This window comes from Astyanax mexicanus, chromosome 1 (assembly GCF_023375975.1).
Source record: "Astyanax mexicanus isolate ESR-SI-001 chromosome 1, AstMex3_surface, whole genome shotgun sequence".
Taxonomy (NCBI): Eukaryota; Metazoa; Chordata; class Actinopteri; order Characiformes; family Acestrorhamphidae; genus Astyanax; species Astyanax mexicanus.
The window spans coordinates 25,025,324-25,050,127 of record NC_064408.1 but is presented as its reverse complement, the minus strand read 5'-3'; the positions used below and the strand labels follow the sequence as shown (position 1 = coordinate 25,050,127).

General features: G+C 36.5%; 2 protein-coding genes across 6 annotated transcripts in view; one reads left to right on the top strand and one right to left on the bottom strand.

The window, feature by feature from the left end:
• mink1 (misshapen-like kinase 1) overlaps positions 1-16,092 on the top strand; it is an 83,474-nt gene extending 67,382 nt beyond the window's left edge. For all 5 annotated transcript variants that reach the window (XM_022678590.2, XM_022678584.2, XM_022678578.2 and 2 more), the window contains 11 exons: positions 278-398; positions 1,939-2,055; positions 3,216-3,327; positions 3,611-3,766; positions 3,879-4,022; positions 6,126-6,260; positions 6,589-6,689; positions 7,286-7,435; positions 8,725-8,884; positions 9,347-9,486; positions 10,906-16,092. In XM_022678590.2, coding sequence (XP_022534311.1) covers positions 278-398; positions 1,939-2,055; positions 3,216-3,327; positions 3,611-3,766; positions 3,879-4,022; positions 6,126-6,260; positions 6,589-6,689; positions 7,286-7,435; positions 8,725-8,884; positions 9,347-9,486; positions 10,906-10,989 — 1,420 coding nt within the window. In that variant the 3' untranslated portion in view covers positions 10,990-16,092. The remainder of the gene's footprint in view (positions 1-277; positions 399-1,938; positions 2,056-3,215; positions 3,328-3,610; positions 3,767-3,878; positions 4,023-6,125; positions 6,261-6,588; positions 6,690-7,285; positions 7,436-8,724; positions 8,885-9,346; positions 9,487-10,905) is intronic.
• Positions 16,093-18,872: 2,780 nt separating this feature from the next.
• The window catches only part of gnb2 (guanine nucleotide binding protein (G protein), beta polypeptide 2), a 411,910-nt gene continuing 405,978 nt past the window's right edge, over positions 18,873-24,804 (bottom strand). The window contains exons 8-11 of the mRNA XM_049475231.1: positions 24,639-24,705; positions 23,591-23,792; positions 21,387-21,603; positions 18,873-20,730 (exon numbers count right to left, since the gene is read on the bottom strand). Of these exons, the coding sequence (XP_049331188.1) occupies positions 20,624-20,730; positions 21,387-21,603; positions 23,591-23,792; positions 24,639-24,705 (593 nt within the window). The 3' untranslated portion in view covers positions 18,873-20,623. The remainder of the gene's footprint in view (positions 20,731-21,386; positions 21,604-23,590; positions 23,793-24,638; positions 24,706-24,804) is intronic.

Below are 24,804 nucleotides of genomic sequence, written 5' to 3'. Positions count from 1 at the left end.
ATTTGTCTTAGTTAAAATTGGTTTAACAACAGGTCTTTCTGGTTCAGAGTCTATAAAACTTTCTGAAGACTCATACAGACTGCCAGCCATGGCAAAAAAGACATGTTGAGTCCTGAATCTCGCTGCCACTAACCTTTGAGAGGGAAAGAGGAAGGAAAAGTGCAGGGGTTTGTGCCTAATCTTGTCTGCAGCACAGGAAGAGCCATGACTGAAAAAAACAGCCTTCTCTTTATCCATCTTATCTGCCCTTTATTCACCCTCTGTTTTTTACTTTCAGTCCACGTGACGCAGATTCTGACTCTGTGAACACTATGGTGGTGCACGAGGAAGAGGAAGGTGAAGGAGGTGATGAAGAACGGGCTGGGGGTTATGGTGACCAGACCATGCTTGTACAGAGGGTGAGATTCGTGTTTGTTCATGTGGGTGAAGTAGTAGTTGTAGCGATTAGTCTGCAAAGACAATCTACAGTACAATATCAAATGATATACACTACCGGTCAAAAGTTTTAGAACACCCCTATTTTATATATTTATTTTATTAATTTATTTATTTTTTGTAGTTCAGTAGCAGTGCTGTATGGCCCAGACTCAAAATCGAAATAAAATTTATTTGTATAGCGCTTTTTACAACTGATGTTGTCACAAAGCAGCTTTACAGAACAAAGAATCAGACAAAACACTAAACATATAATAAAGAACCCCCAGTGAGCGTGGAGGCAAGGAAAAACTTCCTTTAGAGCTGGAGAAGGAAGCAACCTTTGGAGGACCAAGGATCAAATATCCATCCTTCCAGTGGTCAGACAGCTTTTAAAGCAGCACTGGGTAGGATTTCCTTGATTTTTGATCTTTTAAAAGAAGTAAAAGCACAGCTTGAAACTCACTGCAGCACTCCATAGGAGGAATAGCGGTGCTCTCGTGTCTGTGCCGGAGCTCCTCTGAGCTCAAACCAGACTCTGTAAATTTTCCGAGGCGGCCGCGACCAACGCTCGCGAGAACTGCGACCTGCTTTCCGACCTTTAGTTCTAACAGTTCTACAAAGACTACTGGTTCATTCTTTACAAACTAACATACAGACACTCTGACAAAAGCTGGAAAGAGACCGAATATGTCTGTGAAAGCCAGAAAATGAGAAAGAGAAACTAATCCATCTTAACGAGCACAAAATCTCAATTCTACCTAGTGGAGCTTTAAATGAATAAAAAAAAAATCATTATACATTCACACAGGTCTAATATATTCAGGTGTATAGCAGCACCAGTAATGAAAGCAGGTAAGAATTCATATAAATTTGGATGTAATTGATAGTGGAGAGTGAACAGCTAGTCTAAGGCATGTGGAATAAACTGAATGATGGGCAGCTGATCTGTGGTGGGTGGTGGAGAAGGCTGACTTCCAGAAACGTCCATCAGTCTGTACAAGCTGCTTTTTTTATTTCTTATTTTAGAAATTACTTTAAGTATGTTTTTTACTTATCATTAAAAATGAATAACTTGGTGTACTTAATGGCTGTTTTAATAAGAATCAATAATAAAATAAGGTTGGTCTCTGTACTGTACCTTTGAATGGGTAAATAAAATCCATTAAATGACACTGCATAAAATCTAGTCATGTCGAGAGATAGGCTTTCTGGGCTGGAATTTCAGATCCAGTCAGATTCTGCTCTGTTTAATTTCTTAAAAGTTAAACTGTCCTGTGACTGGATGTTTTTACAGGGCTGAAAGTGCCTGGTACTAAAACTAGGGCTGGTATGAATCCTGTTTTATTGCCCCATAAATATAAATGATAATTGACGAATGGTGGTGCACTGATGAGAGCAAGGCTCGAGATTAACACTAGGCCAGTGAGCTGCTCTCACTCAAAGTTTCATCCACTTTTACATCACACATTAGGAGATGTATTTTTGTAATGCATGCCTGTGTTTGTGTTTGTGTGTGTTTAGACTCCAGAGAAGCGTAGTCATAATGGATACACCAATTTACCTGACGTGGTTCAGCCGTCACACTCCCCCACTGACTCTGCCTCACACTCGTCTCCTGGAAAGGACTCCACCTATGATGTGAGTGACCTCATAGGTGACCTAGAGAGCCTGTGAATCCCTGTAGTAACAGAACTGCACGGTGGAACTCAAAGTGTAAACAAAACAGAAAAGAGAAGCATATCTAGTGATAAAAAACTACATTATTTTGGATTCATTTAGCTTTCTGACTGGACTGCTTCTGCTGAACTTTTAGTGGTGGTTAAATGTAGTCTGCAGTGTTTGTTACTCACTGTATGGGCTGAAGGATCAGCGTTAGAGAAGGGGTATTATCTAGCTCGTTAGTCTTACACATTTTACAGATATGAACAGCAGGAATACTAAAAAAAGGCTTTTCTGCTATTGCTATTCTACCACCTCAGTCCTCCTCAGTGCCTTTAGATGCTGGTTTTGTATCTCCCTCTCCCAGCTTGTCGACAAATGTATGTTAAGAGCTTTCTGTGAAGGAGAGCTCATAGTGCGATTTATATTCACAGCAGTGGTATACAAGTGAAATGCACTCCGCACCTTTAGGTAAAGCACAGACGCAACAGTTCCTATTCTCGCAAAATTCTGTTTTTGAAGAAACTGTTTTTAAAAAATGGTTCAGCATAGCACCAAAAGTGATTACTGTATTTTTTAAACTGTAAGGCGCACTTAAAATCCTTATCAGAACACTCGGGGTTCTTCACATCAGGCACCACATTAGCCGCTAATGCTAATGCTCCAGCCTAAGTGCTGGAGAAATTTGTTAATCTACGAATACACAACGGATACTCACCCAAATAAACAGTTTCCTGAAAACATCCACCTTATATAACATCCACCTTAAATTCAGTACACCATTCTTGCACATGAAAGAACCATTTTTTTATTAATATAAAGACCGGTTTTCGCAAAGCATTAAGCTAGAAGAAAAATAGCATCAAACAAAACACCTTAATATAGTAATATGAAAATAATTAAGAGTACAATTTAAATGGGGGTTTGCTATTGTGGCATCGAAAAGATGCAGTAACTCTGTTTAAAAAGATGACAATTATTTCTATATATAGTTGAATGCATTCAGTGGACAGGGCATCCATATTCGACATGTAGACAAATAATTTACTTTAATAAGCTATATTTATGGGCTTGTCATGTAGTCTGGTTTTATTAATACGAATTATGATTTGTTCATTCTGTGATTGTGCTCATTTCAGTATCAGTCCAGAGGGTTGGTGAAGGCCTCTGGGAAATCCTCCTTCACTACTTTTGTGGATCTTGGAATGTACCAACCATCCGGAGGGACAGGGGACAACATGTCAGTGGGAGGTTAGTTGTTGGAATTGTTTGTATTTTATTAATATGTATTTTATTAATATTATAAGTTAGACATCTAAAGTATTATAGCAATGATAACTTAACCCTTTACCTGCATGTCCTTCACTTAAATTTAGTGTAGCAAACTTGGTTGTTTGTCTTTTTCCACTAAAGAAACGGATAGAAGTAGTTGGTAGTGATGCTTAATTGTTTGTTGTAATCATTCTGAAATAAAAAAAAAATCTTCTATGTGCCACAATACGTGGATAAAAGCTTTACATATGTTTCACTGCAGGTCTGGGCTCTCGGTTTGATCAACTGAAGCTGGAGGTGAGAAAAGGCTCCATGGTTAATGTGAATCCCACAAACACTCGCCCTGTGAGTGACACGCCAGAGATCCGTAAATACAAGAAGAGGTTCAACTCTGAAATCCTTTGTGCTGCACTTTGGGGTATGAATGGATATATTTTTTTTTAAATGGACTTATAGGCTAAGAGGAAAAACTGTAGATTAAATGGTCAGATATCTGTATGATCAGGTATTTATACTGTCTATATTCTCAGGTGTAAACCTCCTGGTTGGAACAGAGAATGGTCTCAAGCTGTTGGACCGCAGTGGTCAGGGAAAAGTCTATCCGCTCATCAATTCCCGCAGATTCCAGCAGATGGACGTTCTGGAGGGACTAAATCTGCTAATCACCATATCAGGTTAGTGTTAAGAGAAAATACAGGTTTTCTACTAAGAATAAAAGATTTGAGTAGTGAAATATTAGTTAAAATTGGCAGATGATTTGATGCTGTTTGATTTGCTGCTGTTTTTGCGTGAAATGGAAGCCCACTTGATTGTCAAAGAGGTGCTATAACAAAAAAGGATGTAGTGGTGGCTGTAAGGCATTAATTGAATAATGGACCAAACTGATTTGCTAATATCATATAACTGGTTGGCTTTGAGTGTGATAAAAAATGTTTGTACTGTTTATTACTGATGTTGTTTTTGGCTTTTTGGTAGCAAAGTTACACTGTGTTTGTTTATTAAAGCAAGTTATGACAGATCCTAATTAGGAGTGTGACGAGACACTAATATCACGAGACGAGACAAGACTAGAAAAAGTCAAAAATGAAAAATGGCTTGAAACCTAGAGTTTTATTTGACAAAATCATATAACGCAAACTTAACAGACTGGTTTCTCTCACACATTGATTCTATAAGAAATAAGAATAAAAAATAAAAATAAAACTTTTCTAGGTCTTATATAGTGCAAACAATAAGTGCAAACTACACCCAGTCATATTAAGCCTATGTTTTGTGTGTTGTTCACCTAAATCTCTTGTAATTTAACCATGCATAACCATAACCAGTCATATTAAGACTATGCTTGAAGTGCAAACAGAGACAGAACTGCCTATGAAACAGTCACGTGTAGGATTTACTTACAGTATTTACATATGTTTGGTGTCTTGTTGGTCACTCTGTTACCGGTTATTGTTTCCACTGGGGCCAAAATGCAGCCAGACATACAACTCAAAAGTAGCAGAAGCATCTTCTATGCAAATGCCCGAATTTTCCTCTTCTGCTAAGAGCTGCTCTCACTGCTCAGCCACCACACTCACTGCTATCGCTACTGTGTTGCCAGATTCGGCTTAAAAAGTCCACACTAAACTATTTTTTTCCCACGAGACAGGTAAAGCTTGACGAGAAATATTGTCACGTTTTCATCTCACGAGATTTTGTGCCACAAGAACTCGACACACGCCAAATCCCAATAGTGATTTATTTCAAAAACATGCTTCACAAAAGTGATTTACCCTATATTATACCACAGTTAGTTACAATCCTGCAATGTGATTGTCTGAGAGGCATTCTATGAGTGCCATTATCAGTCGGTAATGCACTGTAACCTAAGCTCTCCATGTATTACTCCACCACATACAGGTAACCTAGCAACAATGCAGCGCTTACAAACCAAACAGCGCAGCCACAAACAGAGCAGCAATGGAACTATTTTAACTCGTGGGGTTTTTATAACCAAACAAATCATATTTTCTCGTCCTCTTTAACTCAACTCAAAGTATTTCAATAAACAGCGTTAATTGAAGTGTGGTATAATCACAATAATACACTCTACGGCACTCAGCAGTGCCAGTATTACACGTTATAGCACTTCCTCTTGTGTATTATTGCTTAAATATATTCTGTACATTCATCTAAATGGTTTACAGTGACAGCTGCTGTTTTATACCGGTAGAAAGAGGAGATGCAAAGATGAGTTTATTACTACCAGATGTTTGTGCTGAATTAAATTTTTAATTACTTGTTTCTGGCATTAATGGATCTGCCAGTTGTAAACACTTATTACTGACCCCACTGACTATATATTAGCAAACATTATTGAAACTTAAACAAGTCAAGAGTTGAATTAAATGTAATGGTCTTTTGCAGTCAGATACCGTTAATGCAGTTATCCAGATTATCAGGATTATATCTTGCTAAGGCCAAGCCACATAAAAATACAAGTCAAAACACATCGGTTTCTCCAATATGCAGTCAACAACCAGCAAGCCTCTCAGTACAATGAAACACACACAAAGTATAGTTTCTATACTACAAGCAAATCTGCATAATCCCTCCCACAGAGCAATCTTACTTCAGTTTAACCAAGAGACAGAGCAGAGACGAATTTGACAACCAAATATAAATCTAATCACAATACAATCCAGACACTTGCACATAAATCAACTAGTTGTAAAGAGTATCAGTTACTTTTAAGATCCACTCATTGTTTTATAATTACTTTTTTATCTCTTTCTTAGGAAAGAAGAATAAAGTGCGTGTGTATTACCTGGCCTGGCTAAGGAATAAAATCCTCCACAATGACCCAGAAGTGGAGAAGAAGCAGGGCTGGACCACCGTAGGGGAGATGGAGGGCTGTGTGCACTACAAAGTTGGTAAGAGACGAGAAGGAATGCTCCACTTTGTGGGTAAACACGCAATTTAAAGCAGACAGGAAGGCGCTACAAAGTGCGTAAGTGCACACTGTGAAAAAGATGAATAGTTTCCAAAATGTGTAAGTATATGCCACTGAACTCACTAGAATGCCGTAAAAATAGGATAAATATACACATATAAAAGGACTAGAGAACTTCACAAAGAAAATGAAAAGCTCAACATTAGATTAAATATTAAACCTTCTAGTTTCCTGGTTTGGTTTTGTGTAATGTATAACTAATGCTGTGGGGATTCTTTTTTTTTTTTTTTTTTTTTTTTTTTTTTTAGTGAAGTATGAGCGGATTAAATTCCTGGTGATCGCTCTGAAGAATGCTGTGGAAGTTTACGCCTGGGCTCCTAAACCTTACCACAAATTTATGGCCTTTAAGGTGAGGACAGATAGATGCTTACTAATAAAGACAAACATCTTTTTTTATTCATATTTTTTTATCCATATTTTGGAATTTTTAATTTGTGTATATTCAGGGTTCGTATGGTCAAAAAAACTGGAAAATTATGGAATTTGAAAATAGCAGTTTACACTGTCTATATTCCCAGAAAGTTTTGGAAAAGTTATGGAAATTTGGTCTACAAATCTTTGTGTTTTAGTTTATCGATGGAGAAAATCTTTTTTGAGCTAACAAATACGTCAGCTCAGAGCTAATTCAGTAATTTAGCCCAGCACAACAGAGCTCTCAGGATCTGACACACATTTTATTATTAAAGATTGTGTGAGATTGTGTGTTTTTTTTTTTATTTTATCAGATTCATTTTAGACCTACTATAATCAATTTTAATTGTAGTTTATTTGTTTGTTTTATTGTCTATGTCTGCACTGATGCTTTAAAAATCCTATGGTCATGAACATTAACCTTGAAGGCATGAAAAAATATCATGAACATTTATTGGTTAAAAAGTGTATGAACCCTGTTGATTTTGTTTTTTTGTACAGCTGTGAAATAACAAATCTTTCTCTTATCTCTAGTCATTTAGTGACCTGCCTCACAGGCCTCAGCTGGTTGACCTGACGGTGGAAGAAGGTCAGAGGTTGAAGGTCATCTATGGCTCAAGTGCTGGGTTCCATGCCATCGATGTTGATTCTGGGAACAACTATGACATTTACATTCCTGTCCACGTGAGTCCCTTATGGCTTGTGAGAGGCGTAGAAACACAGGAAGGCTCTAAAGTTGACCGATATTTAACTCTTCCAGTTTCTTCAAACAAAACACTCCTCAAGGCCTCAGACTGCAGTGCTGCATTAAAGCATGCTCTCTGGCGGCCACCAGTGGCTGAAACTGTCACTGCAGGTGCAGAGAGGAAAGGATAGGATCTGGCAGCTGTTCTACAAAATGCCAAACAAGAGTTCTATTGAAACTGGATTAGAGTTGCCAGAGGAGGCTGTGTCATGTAGTTTGTTGGGGATTTGACTAGCCAAATGGTGTGAGATCTGTGTTTTTTTCCACCAATTTCCACAGAGAGCCCAGAATTGAAAGTCATAGCCTGTACTTGTCAGATTAATGCTTCAGACCTAACAACAGCCTATTTTTTAATATAATATCTTATTAATGAGGAGTTGTATGAATGGGATTTCTCATAACGCTAATCATGGCGCCTGTTTATTGATAAAATCCCACCTTAAAAAGAGTTTTGTGCTTTTTTTGGGCTAAATGTTAAAAACTGACTGAAACTTATGAACAGTTTGTATCAGTGAGGCAAAATATGTTGTTCAAATGGCAATTAGACCTTTGGTTTAGAGTATTAACTATAAAGACATTGATAAAACTGAGGTCTACTACTACTGTCTTGTCTACAGCTCTGGAACAAAATAAGAGATCACTTCAGTTTCTGAATCAGTTTTCTCTGATTTAGCTATTTATAGGTTTATGTTTGAGTAAAAAGAACATTGTTGTTTTATTCTTTAAACTTTCTCCCAAATTCCAAATAAAAATATTTTCATTTAGAGCATTTTTTTTGCAGAAAATGAGAAATGGCTAACATAACAAAAAGATGCGGAGCTTTCAGACCTCAAATAATGCAAGGAAAACAAGTTCACATTCATAAAGTTTTAAGAGTTCAGAAATCAATATTTGGTGGAATAACCCTGGTTTTTAATTACAGTTTTAATGCATGTTGGCATGTTCTCTTCCACCAGTCTTGCACACTGCTTTTGGATAACTTTATGCCACTCTTGGTGCAAAAAAAATTTAGCAGTTCAGTTTGGTTTGATGGCTTGTGATCATCCAGCTTCCTCTTGATTATTTTCTAGAGGTTTTCAATTTGGTAAAATCAAAGAAACTTAAGTGGTCTCATTTTCCCCAGAGCTGTATGCTGCCAATAATCACTAAATGAATAAACCTCTAAAAGTTATTTTACCGGTAATGTTTTATTTGTGGTGATATTTAATGTAGTTTTCCTGTTATGTAGATCCAGTCTCAGGTGACTCCACATGCCATCGTCTTCCTGCCAAGTTCTGATGGGATGGAGATGCTGTTGTGTTATGAGGACGAGGGAGTGTATGTCAACACCTACGGCCGTATCATCAAAGACGTGGTGCTGCAGTGGGGAGAGATGCCTACCTCTGTCGGTATGAAACAGAACCTCAGTTTGCAACACGGTTTTACAGTTCTGTGTAATTTATCAGTTTAGAAAATTCCTAAATGTCCTGGAAATATTGGTGAGATCCAGATGTTGTGTGTTTAAACCACTAGTGTCCTGTTATTTAAATGACTTACAAAGGATTTTGCATCTTATAGGGGGAAAAAGCACATAGCACTTGGAATACTAGGAATAGTACAGCCAGTAACCATGTGTGTAAAAGCAGTTTAAACTGAAAGGCTTTTAATGTGCTTATTGTTTGTATTCCGTTGTAAAAAACATTTGTGGAATTTTGTTTACTAAACAGAATGGTAATCCTAATTATGTGGAAACATTAATATTTAATAAGCTGTTAGTCTCTTTGTGTCCATCTCACTCTCTCTCTCTCTCTCTCTCTCTCTCTATCTCTCCCTTCCTCATCTCCTCTCTCCCTCTGTTTTTTTGTATGTAGCTCATATCTGTTCTAATCAGATCATGGGCTGGGGTGAGAAGGCAATAGAAATCCGCTCAGTGGAGACGGGCCACCTGGACGGAGTCTTCATGCACAAAAGAGCTCAGAGACTCAAATTCCTCTGTGAAAGGAACGACAAGGTCTGAGACACACACACTGTAATTTGTACATTTACAGTTCATTTTTATTTTTTATTTTTTTAAATGACTAAAAAAAATGCTACTTTTGGGATTTTGGTATGTGGCTCGAAATAACAGAATAGTCATGGGGATACCAAAATTGACTTATTTTTCCTTTGTCTATGAAAAAAAGAGTATGTCTGTTTCAAACTATGTAACAGTTACTGTCCGCAGACCTCTGTGTTCTTTTTGTTGGCATGAATCTTAAATGATGCAACCACTAGAGGGCAGTGAAAAGTGTTTTGGCATGTCCATGGTGGAGAAGGTTTTGAAAATGAAGCTGCATAAATGCCTGACGTAATGTAACTAATATAATATTTTCTAAACCAGTGTAATTTGTCAGAATAAAGAACAACGAAGTCTAGAGTCAAAGTCAAGTGTTAGCTGAGCTCTACGCTTGGTATCTGATGTTTGCATCTTTAGTGAGAACTGATCAACTACATGTTTGGAACATGTAGCAACATAAGTTCTAAGCAGTATTATTGATTGTGGAGTATATGAGGTGTTTTATACAGGGAGAGGTAGAAATGTCACCTCAAGGAAGAAGGTAGCTACACTACCTGAAAATGTACTGAAAATACTGGAACTGCATGGCAGGGGTTTAATAATAAGTGCTAGTGAGTGTATACCTACTGACAGTACAAGAGAAATATATATTTTTGGTCTTTTTATACACAGTAAGCATTAGAAAAAAAAAACAATAATAGGTTTATGTCTAGAACATCTGTCGGAGTAAGGGTTTCTTTATAACACAATGTTTAAAAACAGATGGATTTCAATACAACACAAGTGTTAATATGTAATGCTCTGCCTGGCCAAAAACAAAGTCTCCACCTGGAGGGTGATCTAGGGTTGCTGCAGTTGGTCAGGTCTAGGTATAGCCAAAAGAATGTGCTGAAAGAATGAGACCAGGTTATTCCATCAATTGTTTTTTCTTCCCTGATGACACGGGCATATTCCAAGATGACAATGGCAGGATTCATGGGGCTGGAATTGTGAAATCATCATTTTCACACATGGATTGTTCACCGCAGAGTTCGGATCTTAACCTGATTAAGAATCTTTGGGATGTGTTTGAGAAGAGAGGCTTTGTGCAGTAGTCAGACTCCACCATCATTAATGCTGCAAGATCTTGGTGAAAAATTAACACAACACTGGATTGAAATAAATCTTGTGACATTGCAGAAGCTTATCAAAACGAATGTGGGCCGCAATCAAAGCTAAAAACGTTCCAACAAAATATTACAGTGTTTATTTAGTGTTTTGTCATATCGCCAAGAGTATCGTTATCACAAAAATACCATGAAATATCGTGATATTATTTTAGAGCAATGTCGCCAACCCCTAATGAGCACTCACCTTCTCTTTTTTGTGTTTCAGGTGTTCTTTGCTTCTGTGCGATCTGGAGGCAGCAGTCAGGTTTACTTCATGACTCTGAACAGGAACTGCATCATGAACTGGTGATGAAGCCACGCTGTCATCACCGCTCTGCTCCGTTATCTCACTCTCACTCACACACACACACACACACAGTTACTGTAAATATATACAGTGCTCAATGTCAGTCAGTTTGCTCACACACAACACAACAGTCAAACTTCTAAATTCTGACACTCCTGAAAACACACACACACACACACACACACACACACACACAAACTACACACCACACACACACACAAACACAGACTACACACCCCACACACATGCAGAGAGCGGAGCATCCATGTGCAGGCAGGCAGACTGCCAAATACTGAACCAAGAAAGATTCTTCTCTTAACTCTGAGCCTGTTGTACAGGGTTTGTGTGTGGAGGTGTGTGTGTGTAAATGAGCGTGTGCAAGTGTGTGTGTGCGCACCTTTGCTTTACTGGCCATAATGGAGCTTACTGTAGCTTCGAAACAAGTACTCTTTTTCTCTTATATCGCTTCTACTACAGTTCAGCTAGATTTAAACAGGTCTGCTTTCTGCTCACTCAAACGAGCCTTATTTTAACATTCCGACCTTTAACTACGAGACGAAGCAGCATTCAGCACCCATCCCCACAGCAGCAGCAGTGAGTGTGCCTGTGTGTGTGTAAGTGTGTGAGTGTGTGTAAGTGTGTGAGTGTGTGTGAGGCTGCATCAGCTGCACAAAAAGCAGAAAAGGCTTGGGTCTTTTTGCGGTGATGGATGCACCTCTAGTGGTCAAGAGTGGTACTGCAGCATCTGTAATTTTCCATTCTCTAATGTACTGTATAGTGCAGTAGCCTAGTCGTTTGTTATTCAGTTGCATTTAAGGGTTGAAAATATCAGTGATTTTCCTGTTTTTCTGTTTTACCGTGCAGACGCTTAGAGTGCAGGTTTGAGATCGCACATTCTGAGCTGGTTTGCCTCTTTATTCATTTCGCTCTTAGCTCTACAGCCAGGAACTGGAGAGAATTTGACAAAAAGTGCTCTCAGTAGTTGCAGCTTCTACGAACTGAATTTAGCTCTGCGCTTTTTCGACTGTAGGACACAGAAGTATAACCGCCATTACACGGCAGTCTCGCAGACTTAGCTTTTTAAGAATGCCTTTTTTTTTCTCTCTCTCTTTGTCAGAACAGTATATCTTAGGCAGTTTGATATTCTCTGTATGTATAGGTATTTGGTATTATTCTTACTTTAATAATCTACTGTATCTCTCTCTAGCTGTTCTATTGCAATACGTGCTGTATTTGTGCTGTTCTCGTTTTGAAGTTTTCACAAAAGGGGAGGGGGAGTTCCTCTTTAACCCAGTCGGATTACGAGGTCAGGGAGATGAGCTGAAGTTCATATTATTAAATTTTTGTTTGTTTTTGTATTTTTTTGGTTTTGTTTTTGGAAGCATAAATGTATAGTCCAGTTGTGAACGTGTGCCACTGTATATAGCATCTATACCTTGTCAGAAATGAGATTTTTGAAGTATGCTTAGATACACTAGGCTTTATTCTTTGATTATTTGAGCTGTTAGCCTACTTTTGAAATGTAACACTAATCATTTGCTTGTTTTTTTTTTTTTGTTTTGTTTTTTTTTTAGATCTCATAACTGTTAAATGCATTTCTGCTGTCTAAAAAGGCTCCCTAGTGTGATATGTGAGATACAGCCTTATTGGAAAGTTAGTTTATACCTTCAGATTAGTATTTCTAGAATGCAGCAGGGATGCAGTGAGAAATGTACAAAAAAATTATAGATGATTCATTTCTTTGGTACATTTTTCGACCCATTTATTTTTTTCTTTCTTTTTTAAATTAATTTCACTCTTTACTAGTTGGGAACTTGTTTGTGTTTTTTCTCACAGTGGTTTTGGCTGAACTCACATGTGTGTACGTGTGCTTGGGTGTTTGTGTGCGAGTGTGAGACTGTACTATAGTACACTAAAGTACACAGTGTGGTCCAAAGCAATAGCAGAAAGGTCGGCAAGCAGAGTAGAGAGTGAGCTCTACTCTTTGAGCTGCTGCCTTTGGCCGTGTGCGTGGTGTTGCCTGCAATACGAGCGATATTAGAAAAGCATCAGAACGTGGTTACCCTTCACTCTAGCGCTAGCAAAGCACAGTCTAGTGTGTTTCTAGAAGCTTTGTTTACAAAACTGTACAATAATAATTTCTGCTGCTTGGAACGCCTGTTCAGTTATTCAGCTTGGCCTGGATGGAGTCAGGCAACGACATATGATGAAGACACTGTCGCAGTATATGATGTGTATCACAATTTATTATTATTATTATTTTTTTTTTTTTTTCAGATTTTTTAATATTTGAATGGCCACAGATGAAACATTACCACTAGTGCCACATTTAAAGGGCCCATATCATGACTAACAGTAGGGGTGTAACAGAACATTGTCGCATCGGAACATATAAATCCGTGTTTTGTTTGTTTAAATGTTATGCAGTTGCGTTGTTTGGACACCAGAGGTCGCAGTCCTGCCAGTGCAGGCTGGAGAACCAGTGGGCGTAAGTTAAGGGCGGAGGATATGTCAAGTCATTTTTAATGGAAAACTGCACAAGTTTTGTCTCTCCAGGCTTTGACTTTTCTGGGCCGGGAGACACGACAGATCCGTCCTCACAAACCAAAAAGAACGACAGATTACCACTAAGAGTGGAGGGAAAATAAAGATGTTTGAATTTTGAATGCTGCCAATTTAAAGTAAAACAAATACGGGAATACTTTAATAAATAAAAAACTTTTTTTAAGAACAGTAATAAATTACATTTCTGTTTAGACAGTGATACTTTCACTGTAGATTAAATACACAAGTGATTAATTGAGAAATTAAACAACAGTAGTTTGTTTACACTTAGATCAGTAGAACAAGGTGCATTTTTCATTGTTTTTATACACCTAAGAAATAAAAAGAAGAAAAAGTCTCTTATTTTTTATCATTCAAATATTGTTCCAAATATTGTGAGAAAATCAAATCGTGAATCCAGAATCATGAGCAGAGTGCACCGTTACATCCCTACTGAATAGTCAAATGTAATTTTTAAGTTGATTTTCGTGACATCACACAATTCTTTCAAAATTCTTTCAAAAATCTTCACTCCAAGTTCCCTCATATGTAAATTATGGACTAGAGAATATCAGAACTTTCTAAATATTCTCTTTAAAAAAGACACTCCTTATAATTTATAATAGAGGAAAAGCTCTAAGTTTAATTGCTTTAGGCTGAATAGACACATGCCTGTTTTAAGCTTAGTTTTCATATTTATATACATTAGGGACTGCAGAGTGAAAGTTTCACAAATCTTACTTCATACGTCAGCCTGATTTTGTTTTCTAAAAAGTAACATAAATCCAGATTCCCAAGATATGGGTCCTTTATAAAAACTTCTCGTCCAATGGCACAGCATTTAAAATCCAGCAGTACCACTTACAGTATACCAACAAGCTTATTGTGACGAATTAATCGAGATTACATTTGTCCAGATTGTATAATCCTAGTTTTGTTTTACTTTTTTTTTCTGGGTTAACTGTACCTGAACCAGTGTATTAGGTATTATTACTAGAAGGATGCCTCTACTAGAAGCACTTAGTGCTGTGCCGCCGATATTTGAATGAAAAGGATTATTAGGATTGTAACACATTAAAGCACTTTGATTGAATCAGTTTCTAATGTTTTTTGAGGTAGAGGCCCCATCATCTTAGTAAATTATGATGTATGCACAATAGGCTAACCATTAGAAATATATTATATATATTACAAAATAAATACTATCTAAAGAGAAAGTCACTAGTGAAAAAATATTTTAATAATAAAGTCCCTTTTTTAAAATCATTGAATCTTTTAATTTCTCATTTCTCTAAACAGTTTAGATTGTTAAAAATGTTGAAAATGTGTAGAAGTCATTCATGCACACACAAACCCCTGAATAGTCCTCTTTTGCTTGTGTTTTGTTCTATATTTTCTATATATATATATATATATATATATATATATATATAGGGTATTACATAGTGTCAATAATAATAATAATAATAATAATAATATTTCTAGTATAAGCTATATAGCATAGTTTTATTTATTCTCGCTTATTTATCTGTATAAATTTTAAAAGTTTCATTTATCCCAATATGGTGGTATTATTACACTCTCTACAGGATTTACAGCCATTTCGTTGCTTAGTAAGCCAAACTACCACGTTTACCGTTCTAGCAGTGCCTTGGAATGGGGTTTTGTGTGTGTGTGTGTATCTTATCTAAAGATGCTGTAACATTTCCATACAGTGTTCCATGCTCTAAGTTTTCATGCTCCCCCTGATGCGTCACGCTTTAGAGAGAAGGAGAAGAAGGAGAAGTTGCTGAATGGTGTGACTGAACATATGTAAACGCAGTGCAATCAAGAGAAAGTCGAGAAAGTGCACTTATTTAACCTGACGTTCGCCGGAACAGTGTTCAGTGTTCAGGCCAGAAGCCATGCGTTTCCCCCCACGGTTTCCTGGCTGGAATCACGGCCTCGTATTCCAACCTTCTCTATCTGATAACCTGCCCAGAACTGTAGGTTTCCTTCAAAAAAAAGACAGAAAGAAAAACTGCAGCGAGTTGAGCTGGATCCTACAGACAGACAGTGGTTGCGGTTGCCATGGCAACAAGCTGGTTCCATGCATTGTGATGTAACAATGCCCCAGTGTTGCTTACAAAACTGCAGGGTGGAATTCGGTGGGTTTCTCCAGGAGACAGTACCAGTCAAAAGAGTCAGTGTGTTTATGTGTGTGTACATAGAAAGTATACAGCATTTAAAAAGCCGTTCTTATATTTTAGATCTAAATCTATATGAAAGTGTGCAGTGACCAAAACAAACGTATTAATCTATTAAAGCAACACAGACTACCTTTATTCTATTTTATTGTAGGTTTTTCAGAGTAAACCCCCTTTTTTTGCCTTTTTTCCTCCAAAAATTATAACTTATAACTTAGCTTTAAGAAGGGGTGCCATTAAAAATTAAAAAGCTCCTCTAAGAAGCTCCAAATATTTAGCTGAAAAGTGTTTGCTGGGGGATATTTTTGCAAAAAAAAAAAAAAGTATATTTTATCTTTTCTGAGAAAGAAGAATCTAAACCAAAAAGTGCTGAAAAATATAAAATCAATATATCAACAATAGAAAGTACAATATATCTCCAATCTGATTAAGTGTTAACACTTCTGACTGGTACTGTATGTCCTCAAGTATTTTAACAATAAAAAAAAGAGTTCCTAAATATATATATATATATATATATATATATATATATATATAAGATATATCTAAAGAGAGAGAACCAGTTTAAGCTACTTAGAAAGAATTTCTATAACCATTTTGGGTGCCTATTTGCAATGGAATCAAAAAGTAATATATTATTTGATGATTATTTTATTACATAGATCTCTATCTACATGTATATCGCGATAATTTAATGAATGTAACCTTCCTCTGAAACGGATTTCTCAGATTTCTATGTGTAACACTTTTACCGGGCTAGTAATAAGAATATTGTAAGCACAATGTATATTTCTGCTTGAGCTTGGAGAGCTGTATATTCGGCTGTATGTACTCGATCACTTTAGTTAAGGAAATTGGACTCCTGCACCCCCCCTCCCCTCTTTCCCAGCCTTCCCTGTGTCTTTGTTCGCTGTGAGCTTTATAAAAAAGGGAGCGTGGGTGTGTGGATGTGTGAATAGGAGAGTTATTTTTGATCCGAGTGTGTGCTGTTCATGATGCCCTGAGAGGGAGAGATGGGGAGAGGAGGAGGAGGATCAGTCTAAGCGACAGAGGACCAGAAAACACGTCGACTTACTCATAGAAACCAACAGCGCACTCAGATTATCACATACTGGCCATTAGGCTCGCTTTCCCACACAGGGATGCAGCCTAGACCTCTAATCTCTATTTAAAATGCTGTGCAGTCTTAAGACTAAGACTAGGTTTAATACCAATCTTAATAATCCCTGTCTTGGAAACTGAGAAACGTTTCTATAGGGTTCCAAGCACCAAAGGGGGTGCAAAAAAAAAAAAAAAACATTTGGGGGAACTGTGACGTGAAAATATGAAAGTAACCTCAGCAAAAACACATGGCAGTGCACAATTTAAAACGTAATATGCCATGTTAGAGCTGGACAATATGGCAAGCATTTATATCACTTTATCTTTCTTAATGTTTAGTCAATACAGTTTAATTATGATAGTGATATGAGCAATATAAAAAGCCACTGAAAAACTGCCAAAATTGCCAACATCTGATGTCTACACCTACAAACAATTACTTTGCCAATTCATGTACAGTAATGTGCCCAGTAATAAACATCAGTCAGTTGCTGTAAATAATATAAACTGAAGTTTTGATATTGTGATGTATATTGATTTAGAATTATTATCCAGCCCTATGCTGTGGATCACTCCAAATTAAAGTGTCTTAGTTTTTTTCCCCAAACATACTCTATAAACATACATACATCTCTGAAAAAATTGAGACCACTTCAGTTTCTGAATCAGTTTCTCTGATTTTGCTATTTATAGGTATATATTTGTGTAAAATGAACATTGTTGTTTTATTTTATAAACTACGGACATCATTTCTCCCAAATTCCAAATAAAAATATTGTCATTTAGAGCATTTATTTGCAGAAAATGAGAAATGGCTGAAATAATAAAAAAGATGCAGAGCTTTCTGACCTCAAATAATAAAAACAAATATATATATTTATTAAGTTTTAAGAGTTCAGAAATCAATATTTGCTGGAATATCCATGGTTTTTAATCATAGTTTTCATGCATCTTGGCATGTTCTCCTCCACCAGTCTTACACACTGCTTTTGGATAACTTTATGCCTTTACTCCTGGTGCAAAAATACAAGATGTTTAGCTTGGTTTGATGGCTTGTGATCATCCATCTTTTTGTTGATTATGTTCCAGAGGTTTTGAATTTGGTAAAATTCATCATTTTCAAGTGGTCTCTTTTTTTCTTCAAGAGCTGTAAACAAACCATATACAAAACTTTAGGTATTCTGTACAAAGCTTTACAGTGGGAATGTAGAGTTATAAACCAGTGATAAGTTTAACCCCAGTGATGGTATTTTTAGTGCAGCTAAAACTACTGAAACACTCCTTAATTCTACAAGCTTTAAAGTCTTTAAACTTAGCTGAATACGTTCTGATTAAATATTAAATGTGCTGGAACACCCCCTAGATACTTTAGTGCTTGGACCCTTTTATTGCCACTTGCTGCTATATTTGCTATATATTTATTTCATGGTATTGTTTATTCTGTCATTCTTTCAGATTAACCCCATTCATTCCTTATTCCATATACGAGAATCACTGATGACAATTCCAGCCGTTAGCCAGCAGCAATGGTCCAATATCTGTAGTTATATAGTGACGTGGTGTGGAGGGCTAGTTGTGGCCTTGACTGACAGGCGAGCTGAATGTAAGCAAGGTTCATTGTGTCGCACTTTTTAAGCAAACAGGGCTTTGTCTGTTTTTTTAACAGTTGAAAGCGTTGCCAGTTAATTTGCTCAGGCCGAGTCTGATTGGAGTCCATGCTAGATATGAGATTTAGTGTCCTCTTAGCAAAATAAAAACATAAAAAAGCTTCTTAAATGCTTCTTGGCATCAACACTTTAATTGCATTTCTATCTTTATGATGAACATATAGAAATCCAGACTCCAGAACCTCTTCAACTCTCTTCTGTTACTGCCATATATAGGTTGACTGTTTATCGATTTTCCCTAGATGATACTTTTTTTTTTTTTTTCAGGTGTCATTAGCAGTGACTCAGTCACATGACCTTAAAAATGTTAATCGAGGATGATTAGTTTTTGCCTTTTTCATCCGATTAAATAAAATCATATACTTAGAGCACCAATCTTAGATCAGCCTATTTTCCCTAAAGATCTCTGATGATCAACACGAGGCGTGTCCAGTTTCAGGTAGAGCGTGTTGTGACTGTGTGTATCTATGAGGTGCGTATCCCTCGTTTTAGGCCTTAAACTGCTGTTTTGAGGCTCATGTATCTGCTCTACTAAGCTAACAGTGGCATTTCTCTTTGCAAATTCTTTAGCAACAGCAAGTTAACCCCTGGCTGAGTTTTGTAAAATATTTACTACAGCAAATGGAAAACAAGAAGTTCATGAATTATTATTTTTTATTATTATCATTATCATTATAATTGTTTTTTTTTTTTTTTTTGTTTTGTTTTAATTGTGATAACCAGAAGAGGTCAGTGGTGAATAGAAAGACTCAAAAGTTGATATCCTCTGTGATGGGTTGATGATTTAAATGTTTTTTCATTTATTTTCTTTCTACTCTTACTTTTTTGTTCCCCCCTCATGAAAAAGTTCTTGTTTAAACAAAAAGTAGTTGTTTTAGATCTGTATTTTTTAGTGTTTGTTTCTGAGAGGGTGGAGTTTGAGATGATTTCAATGAACTGATGGTTTTCAGTCTTTAAGAGTGTGCTGGATGAACGTGTACGCCTGTAATGTCTTAAATACGGGATTGTTTGAAATTAAAAATAACTTGATCTCAGTTTAAAAATGGTGTGATTTTTTTTCCTTGTCTTGCTCTTGTCTTTTTGTATTGTTTGTACAACTTTTGCACATTTTATGACAATTATTTTTTTTTTAGCGTTTATTCATTGTCCTTACAGTGTAATCAGAGGCACACAGGGAAAACATGAAGAATAAAATAAGCATTTAAAAAATATATAAACAGAACAAAACATTAAACAAAAAAAAAACATTAAATTTACTTATATACCTTATTATGCCTGTGCACGTCTTTTATTAAGAAAAAAAAAAAACTACGTAAATAGTGGAAATTCAGTCCTCTGAGACATTTTGGCATGGCAAAAAATACTCAAGTTCCTTTAAGCTTGTCTCCAGTGTGTCAACTTACTGCAACATCCTCTTTTTCCTTAGTGCTTTCATCTTCGTTCTTCATTTAATACAATATCACACTACCCACAGAGCCACTTCACTTCAGACACACCTATACTGAAAACCTGCTTCTCAGAACAGTGGGATATACAACATAAAAAAAAAAACTAAATGGAAAAAGTCTGAAAGTCGTCATTCATCTTCTCAAAGCACAAAAAATGGTCTTGAAAAGATCGGATGTGTATAATCGAGTGATTGACTGCCAGTGTTTGTGTTCAAAGAAACATATTTTACGTACAAGTCCAAATTCAATGTGTCTGACGCGTCACCAAATACCCTTTCTTCTCCGAATGCGTGTTTGTTATTTTAGTAAGAGTTTGTGTGTATAATCTACATTGTGTTGAACGAGTCTTCCAATTTATTCTTCAGCTTGTGTGTGTGTATATGTGTGTGTGTGTGTGTGTGTCTGTATGTGTAATAATAGAACATTCGTATTCAGCTCTAGTGGGCCAAACCTGCATACACTGTTACTGGCGACATGTACAGATTCATGTGGCATTATTTATATAAAGCAATGTCGTTGTAAACTCATACCTAGTTGGCATTATATATATTATGTACAATACTCTTGTATGTGTGTGTATGTGTGTTTGTCATATGTACAGTAAAATAGGCATACACTGTGTGTGTGTGTGTGTGTGTGTGTAATGTGAGTGCATGTTAAATGTATTAGAGTATGTGTATGTGTGTTGAGGTCAGTTCCAGATCTTGAGGAAGCTGTCCCAGGAGCCAGTACACACTGCCATTCCGTCATCACTCACGCCGAGACAGCTCACACGATTGTCGTGACCAGCCAAGACCCCTAAAAGAAGAAGAAAGCAAGGATCTTAAAGCTTATTCACAGAAGCATCATTCCAAACTCCGACTAGTCAACAGTTAATTCAGTCATGATCATCTCTAAAAACAGTAGAAACAGCTGAACATGAGATTTAAAAGGTGTTAAAAAGTGTAGATGTTTCAATGTGGAAAGTATTTCAATTCAGTGAGTTTGTTTGTTTGTGTTTTGTGCCATATCAGCAACATATTGGCTATTGTATGGCAGCGACAATGTTTTTAAATCAGTTTCTTCTTAAAAAGGACTTCCAGAAAATTAAGAATTTAAGCTGGTGGAATATTTTAGTGAGTAAATATGTAATCTGTTGTGTTCGGGTACTTTTGGAGCCACAGCCTAAATTGAGAGTAAACTGTGCGAGTGAGCCATTTACTTATCTCCCATTGCACTTCTGTTCCCAGCACTTTGGGTACTGAGATTCTGTAACAAGTTAACTACTAGTCGACAATACAATTTGTAGTCGACCAATTTAAATGATCAACATTGTAGCCCAGCACATTGTGTCCAGTCTTAGCTGCAGGTCTCCATTCCAGCACTCTAGCTGTGGTAAACTGACTATTTTTAGCCTTCAGTGAAACTGCATCAAATCTAGTCCTGACAGATGTTTAGTTTGCCTCCGGGTCTACCTGCACGGTCGCCCTTCATGGCGTCCCAGATGTTGCAGTTGAAGTCATCGTAGCCGGCGAGCAGCAGGCGGCCCGAGCGGGAGAAAGCCACTGAGGTGATGCCACAGATGATGTTGTCATGGGAGTAAAGGCCCAGCTCCTGATCCGCCCGCAGGTCAAACAACCGGCATGTAGCGTCGTCTGAGCCGGTGGCAAACGCACTGCCGCTGGGGAAGAACTGAGAAAGAGAGAGAGAACAGAACAGAGGGAATATTGTAGATCATCTTCACATTTTTGATGCCCATAATATTCCAATAGCCTGTTCACACCTGCCATTAACATAATTCTCATTTTAAGTGTCCAGCATGTCAGATAAGTCTGGTGCACCCTGGACACACACCCCTCTAATTACTCCAATCACAGGTACAGTACCAGTCAAAAGTTCCTCTTTCAATGTTTTAATTTTTCCTACATTATAAATGCATGTAGACCAGGGGTGTCCAAACTACGGCCCGTCGAAATTTTATTTATATATATATATATATATATATATATATATATATATATATACACACATATACATATACACACATATACATATACATATATATATATATATATATATATATATATATACATATACATATACATATACATATATATATACATACATATATACGTATATATATACACATATATACGTATATATACATATATACGTATATATACATATATACGTATATATACATATATATATATATGTATATACATATATATGTATATACATATATATATATTAACATTAGGTGATGTTACAGGATACATATACACAATTAAAAAAAATTACCCTATATATATATATATATGAATATATCCTATGTTATATGTAACATCACAATGTTGTGGCTGCTGCTTGTAACCCTCACAATTAAAAAAAAAAATTAAATACAGTATGATAGTACGTAGTAAGTACATTATGGACACTAAATTTATCCAAAGCTCTTCAAATATTACTCCACCACAGACACATATCTAAAGGCTGGGCAATATATCAAATAAATATCAATATATTCTAAACTTTTTCTATAAGGTACAACACTACCATATCATAATATCACACCTGCTTCACAGGTTACCATCTGTGTGCTATTTAATAAATAATCAAAAAACATGGATGCATCATATGTGTGGAAATGAAGAGTGCCATTATTGTGAAATACTGGCATTTATAGAATGTCTTTTAACCAATATGGCAGGTTTGGAAATAACTTATGTGTAATAAAATGTTAATGTTCTTCTGATCACTGCATTCCTAAATCAATGTTACAGTGGTCTTAATGGACCCAGTCTACACACAGTATGTGTTTTCAAAATATTTCAAATTTTACCTAGAGCAGGATAATATGGCACAAATCTAATCTATTAATTTCTGTTTACACAATACAATTCCAACATCGATATAAACAGTACAAAAGCCACCACCCTTGGTATGTAATCATATTGATATTGGGTGACAAGGTAAAAGGCATCGAGTGTTACTAGCTTTAAAAAGAAGCTAAAAACCTTCCTGTTTAGCTTAGCTTTCTACTAGCTTCTGTTCTGCTTATATTTATTTTTTTGTTCTTATTTTTATTTTATCTTTATCTATTTTATTCTATGTTTTATTTATAATATAAATGTATTTTATTTACTACTATTTTATCAAATTGTTACTTTTTAATTGTTTAATATTACTTTTACATTTTGCTGTTTTATTGAATTTTATTGTGAAACCCTTTGATCTGCATTATTATGTGTGAAAGGTGCTATATAAATGAAATAAAATAAAATAAAATAAAAGTGAAGTTTATTATTACTATCCACTTAAACAGGATTTTTTTACTCTCTCTATATTGGAATGTACAGTTGCCCTGGTGTTCTTTAAGCAAAGATGATACCCTTGATATGCTCTATATATTGTTCTTAATCTTGTTGAAGCTGTGAATGTGCAAGAACACTGCAACATGATACCAATTGCAATATAAAGGGGTTATGATTCGATATATTGCAATATATTATTTACTTGGGGTTTAAATACAACACAAACTGAACCACCAATCTTTACCTGACAGTTACAATTCAATACTTTGTTTTTTATGAATTAATTTAGTATTGCAGATCATTAGATTAGATATACCCATTTTCATGAACCTCTAGAATACATGTGTACGAGACTGCATACTCACACAGACGGCGTTGATATCGGACTCGTGACCTGTAAAGGTCTGTCTGCACATGCTGTCTCGGATGTCCCAGAGTTTGATGGAGGCATCACAGGCTCCAGACACAAATGTGCGGGAATCAGGAGAGAGCGACAGACTCATCACGTCACCAGAGTGGCCCGAAAATAGAGTGATCTGCTGCCCTGTCTCAACATCCCACAGAGCACTGACACACACACACACACACACACACACACACAAAACAATTATCTACTGGCACTGGAACATTTAAAGTCTTGGCTGATAAATATAAAAAACTAAATGTTTTTATATGACATCAGCAATATGTTTGGTTTTCTGTTCTGACTGTATCTCATTTGAAAAAAGAAATCCTTAAATTACTTATAGGTTAATTTAAGTGGTCTGGGCTCATCAAATGATCATCAAAACATAAGCATCACCTGCCTAATGTTAGGTAGGCCGCCACACAACCACAACAAATCTTAGCATTTAAGGGTTCTTTGAAATCTGGCACTAAAAATTCAGCAGCACATCCTTTAAAGGAGAAATCCGGCGAAATGGACATGGGGTGTAGTGAAAAATGATAATGAGTACACCATTCTGGAATACAGCAATATCAGCCAATGCTCCCATCAGGCTTACTATACTAGCGATAAGGGCATAGTGTAGTCCATTAAAATAAATCACAATTTTTACACCATTAACAAGCTCAAAGTACAATTCTGAGGGCCCTTACACTCAATACAAGGCACTGAGAACTTTACAAGTGCACAGGTAGTTTCAGCCCTTGACAAAGTGGCTTGGATACTTATGCTTGCTCATTTTTACTGCTTTTAGCATATCAACATCTGACTGACTTCATTTGCTGGCTAAATTATCCCATCCCATGGCAAATGCCACTGCAGGTAAAGATACTCAATGTTTTCCACCTGAACTGCACTGGTGCTATGTTGTAATGGTTGATCAATGCATTTTGTATGTAAATGTGATGTTTGTGTGAGGAAATAGAAAAACGTGTATGCACATGAGAAAGCTGGAAGGTCAAACGTACCAGGCAGTGTCTCCTGAACTAGTGATGATCTGATTGTCATCAATAAAGCGGCAGCAGGAAAGGTAACCTAGAGCGCAGACACAGAAACAAAAACAATCACATCACACACAAAGCAGCAAAAAAACAAAAACAAAATAGTATAAACAATCCACCTGAATGTACGTGT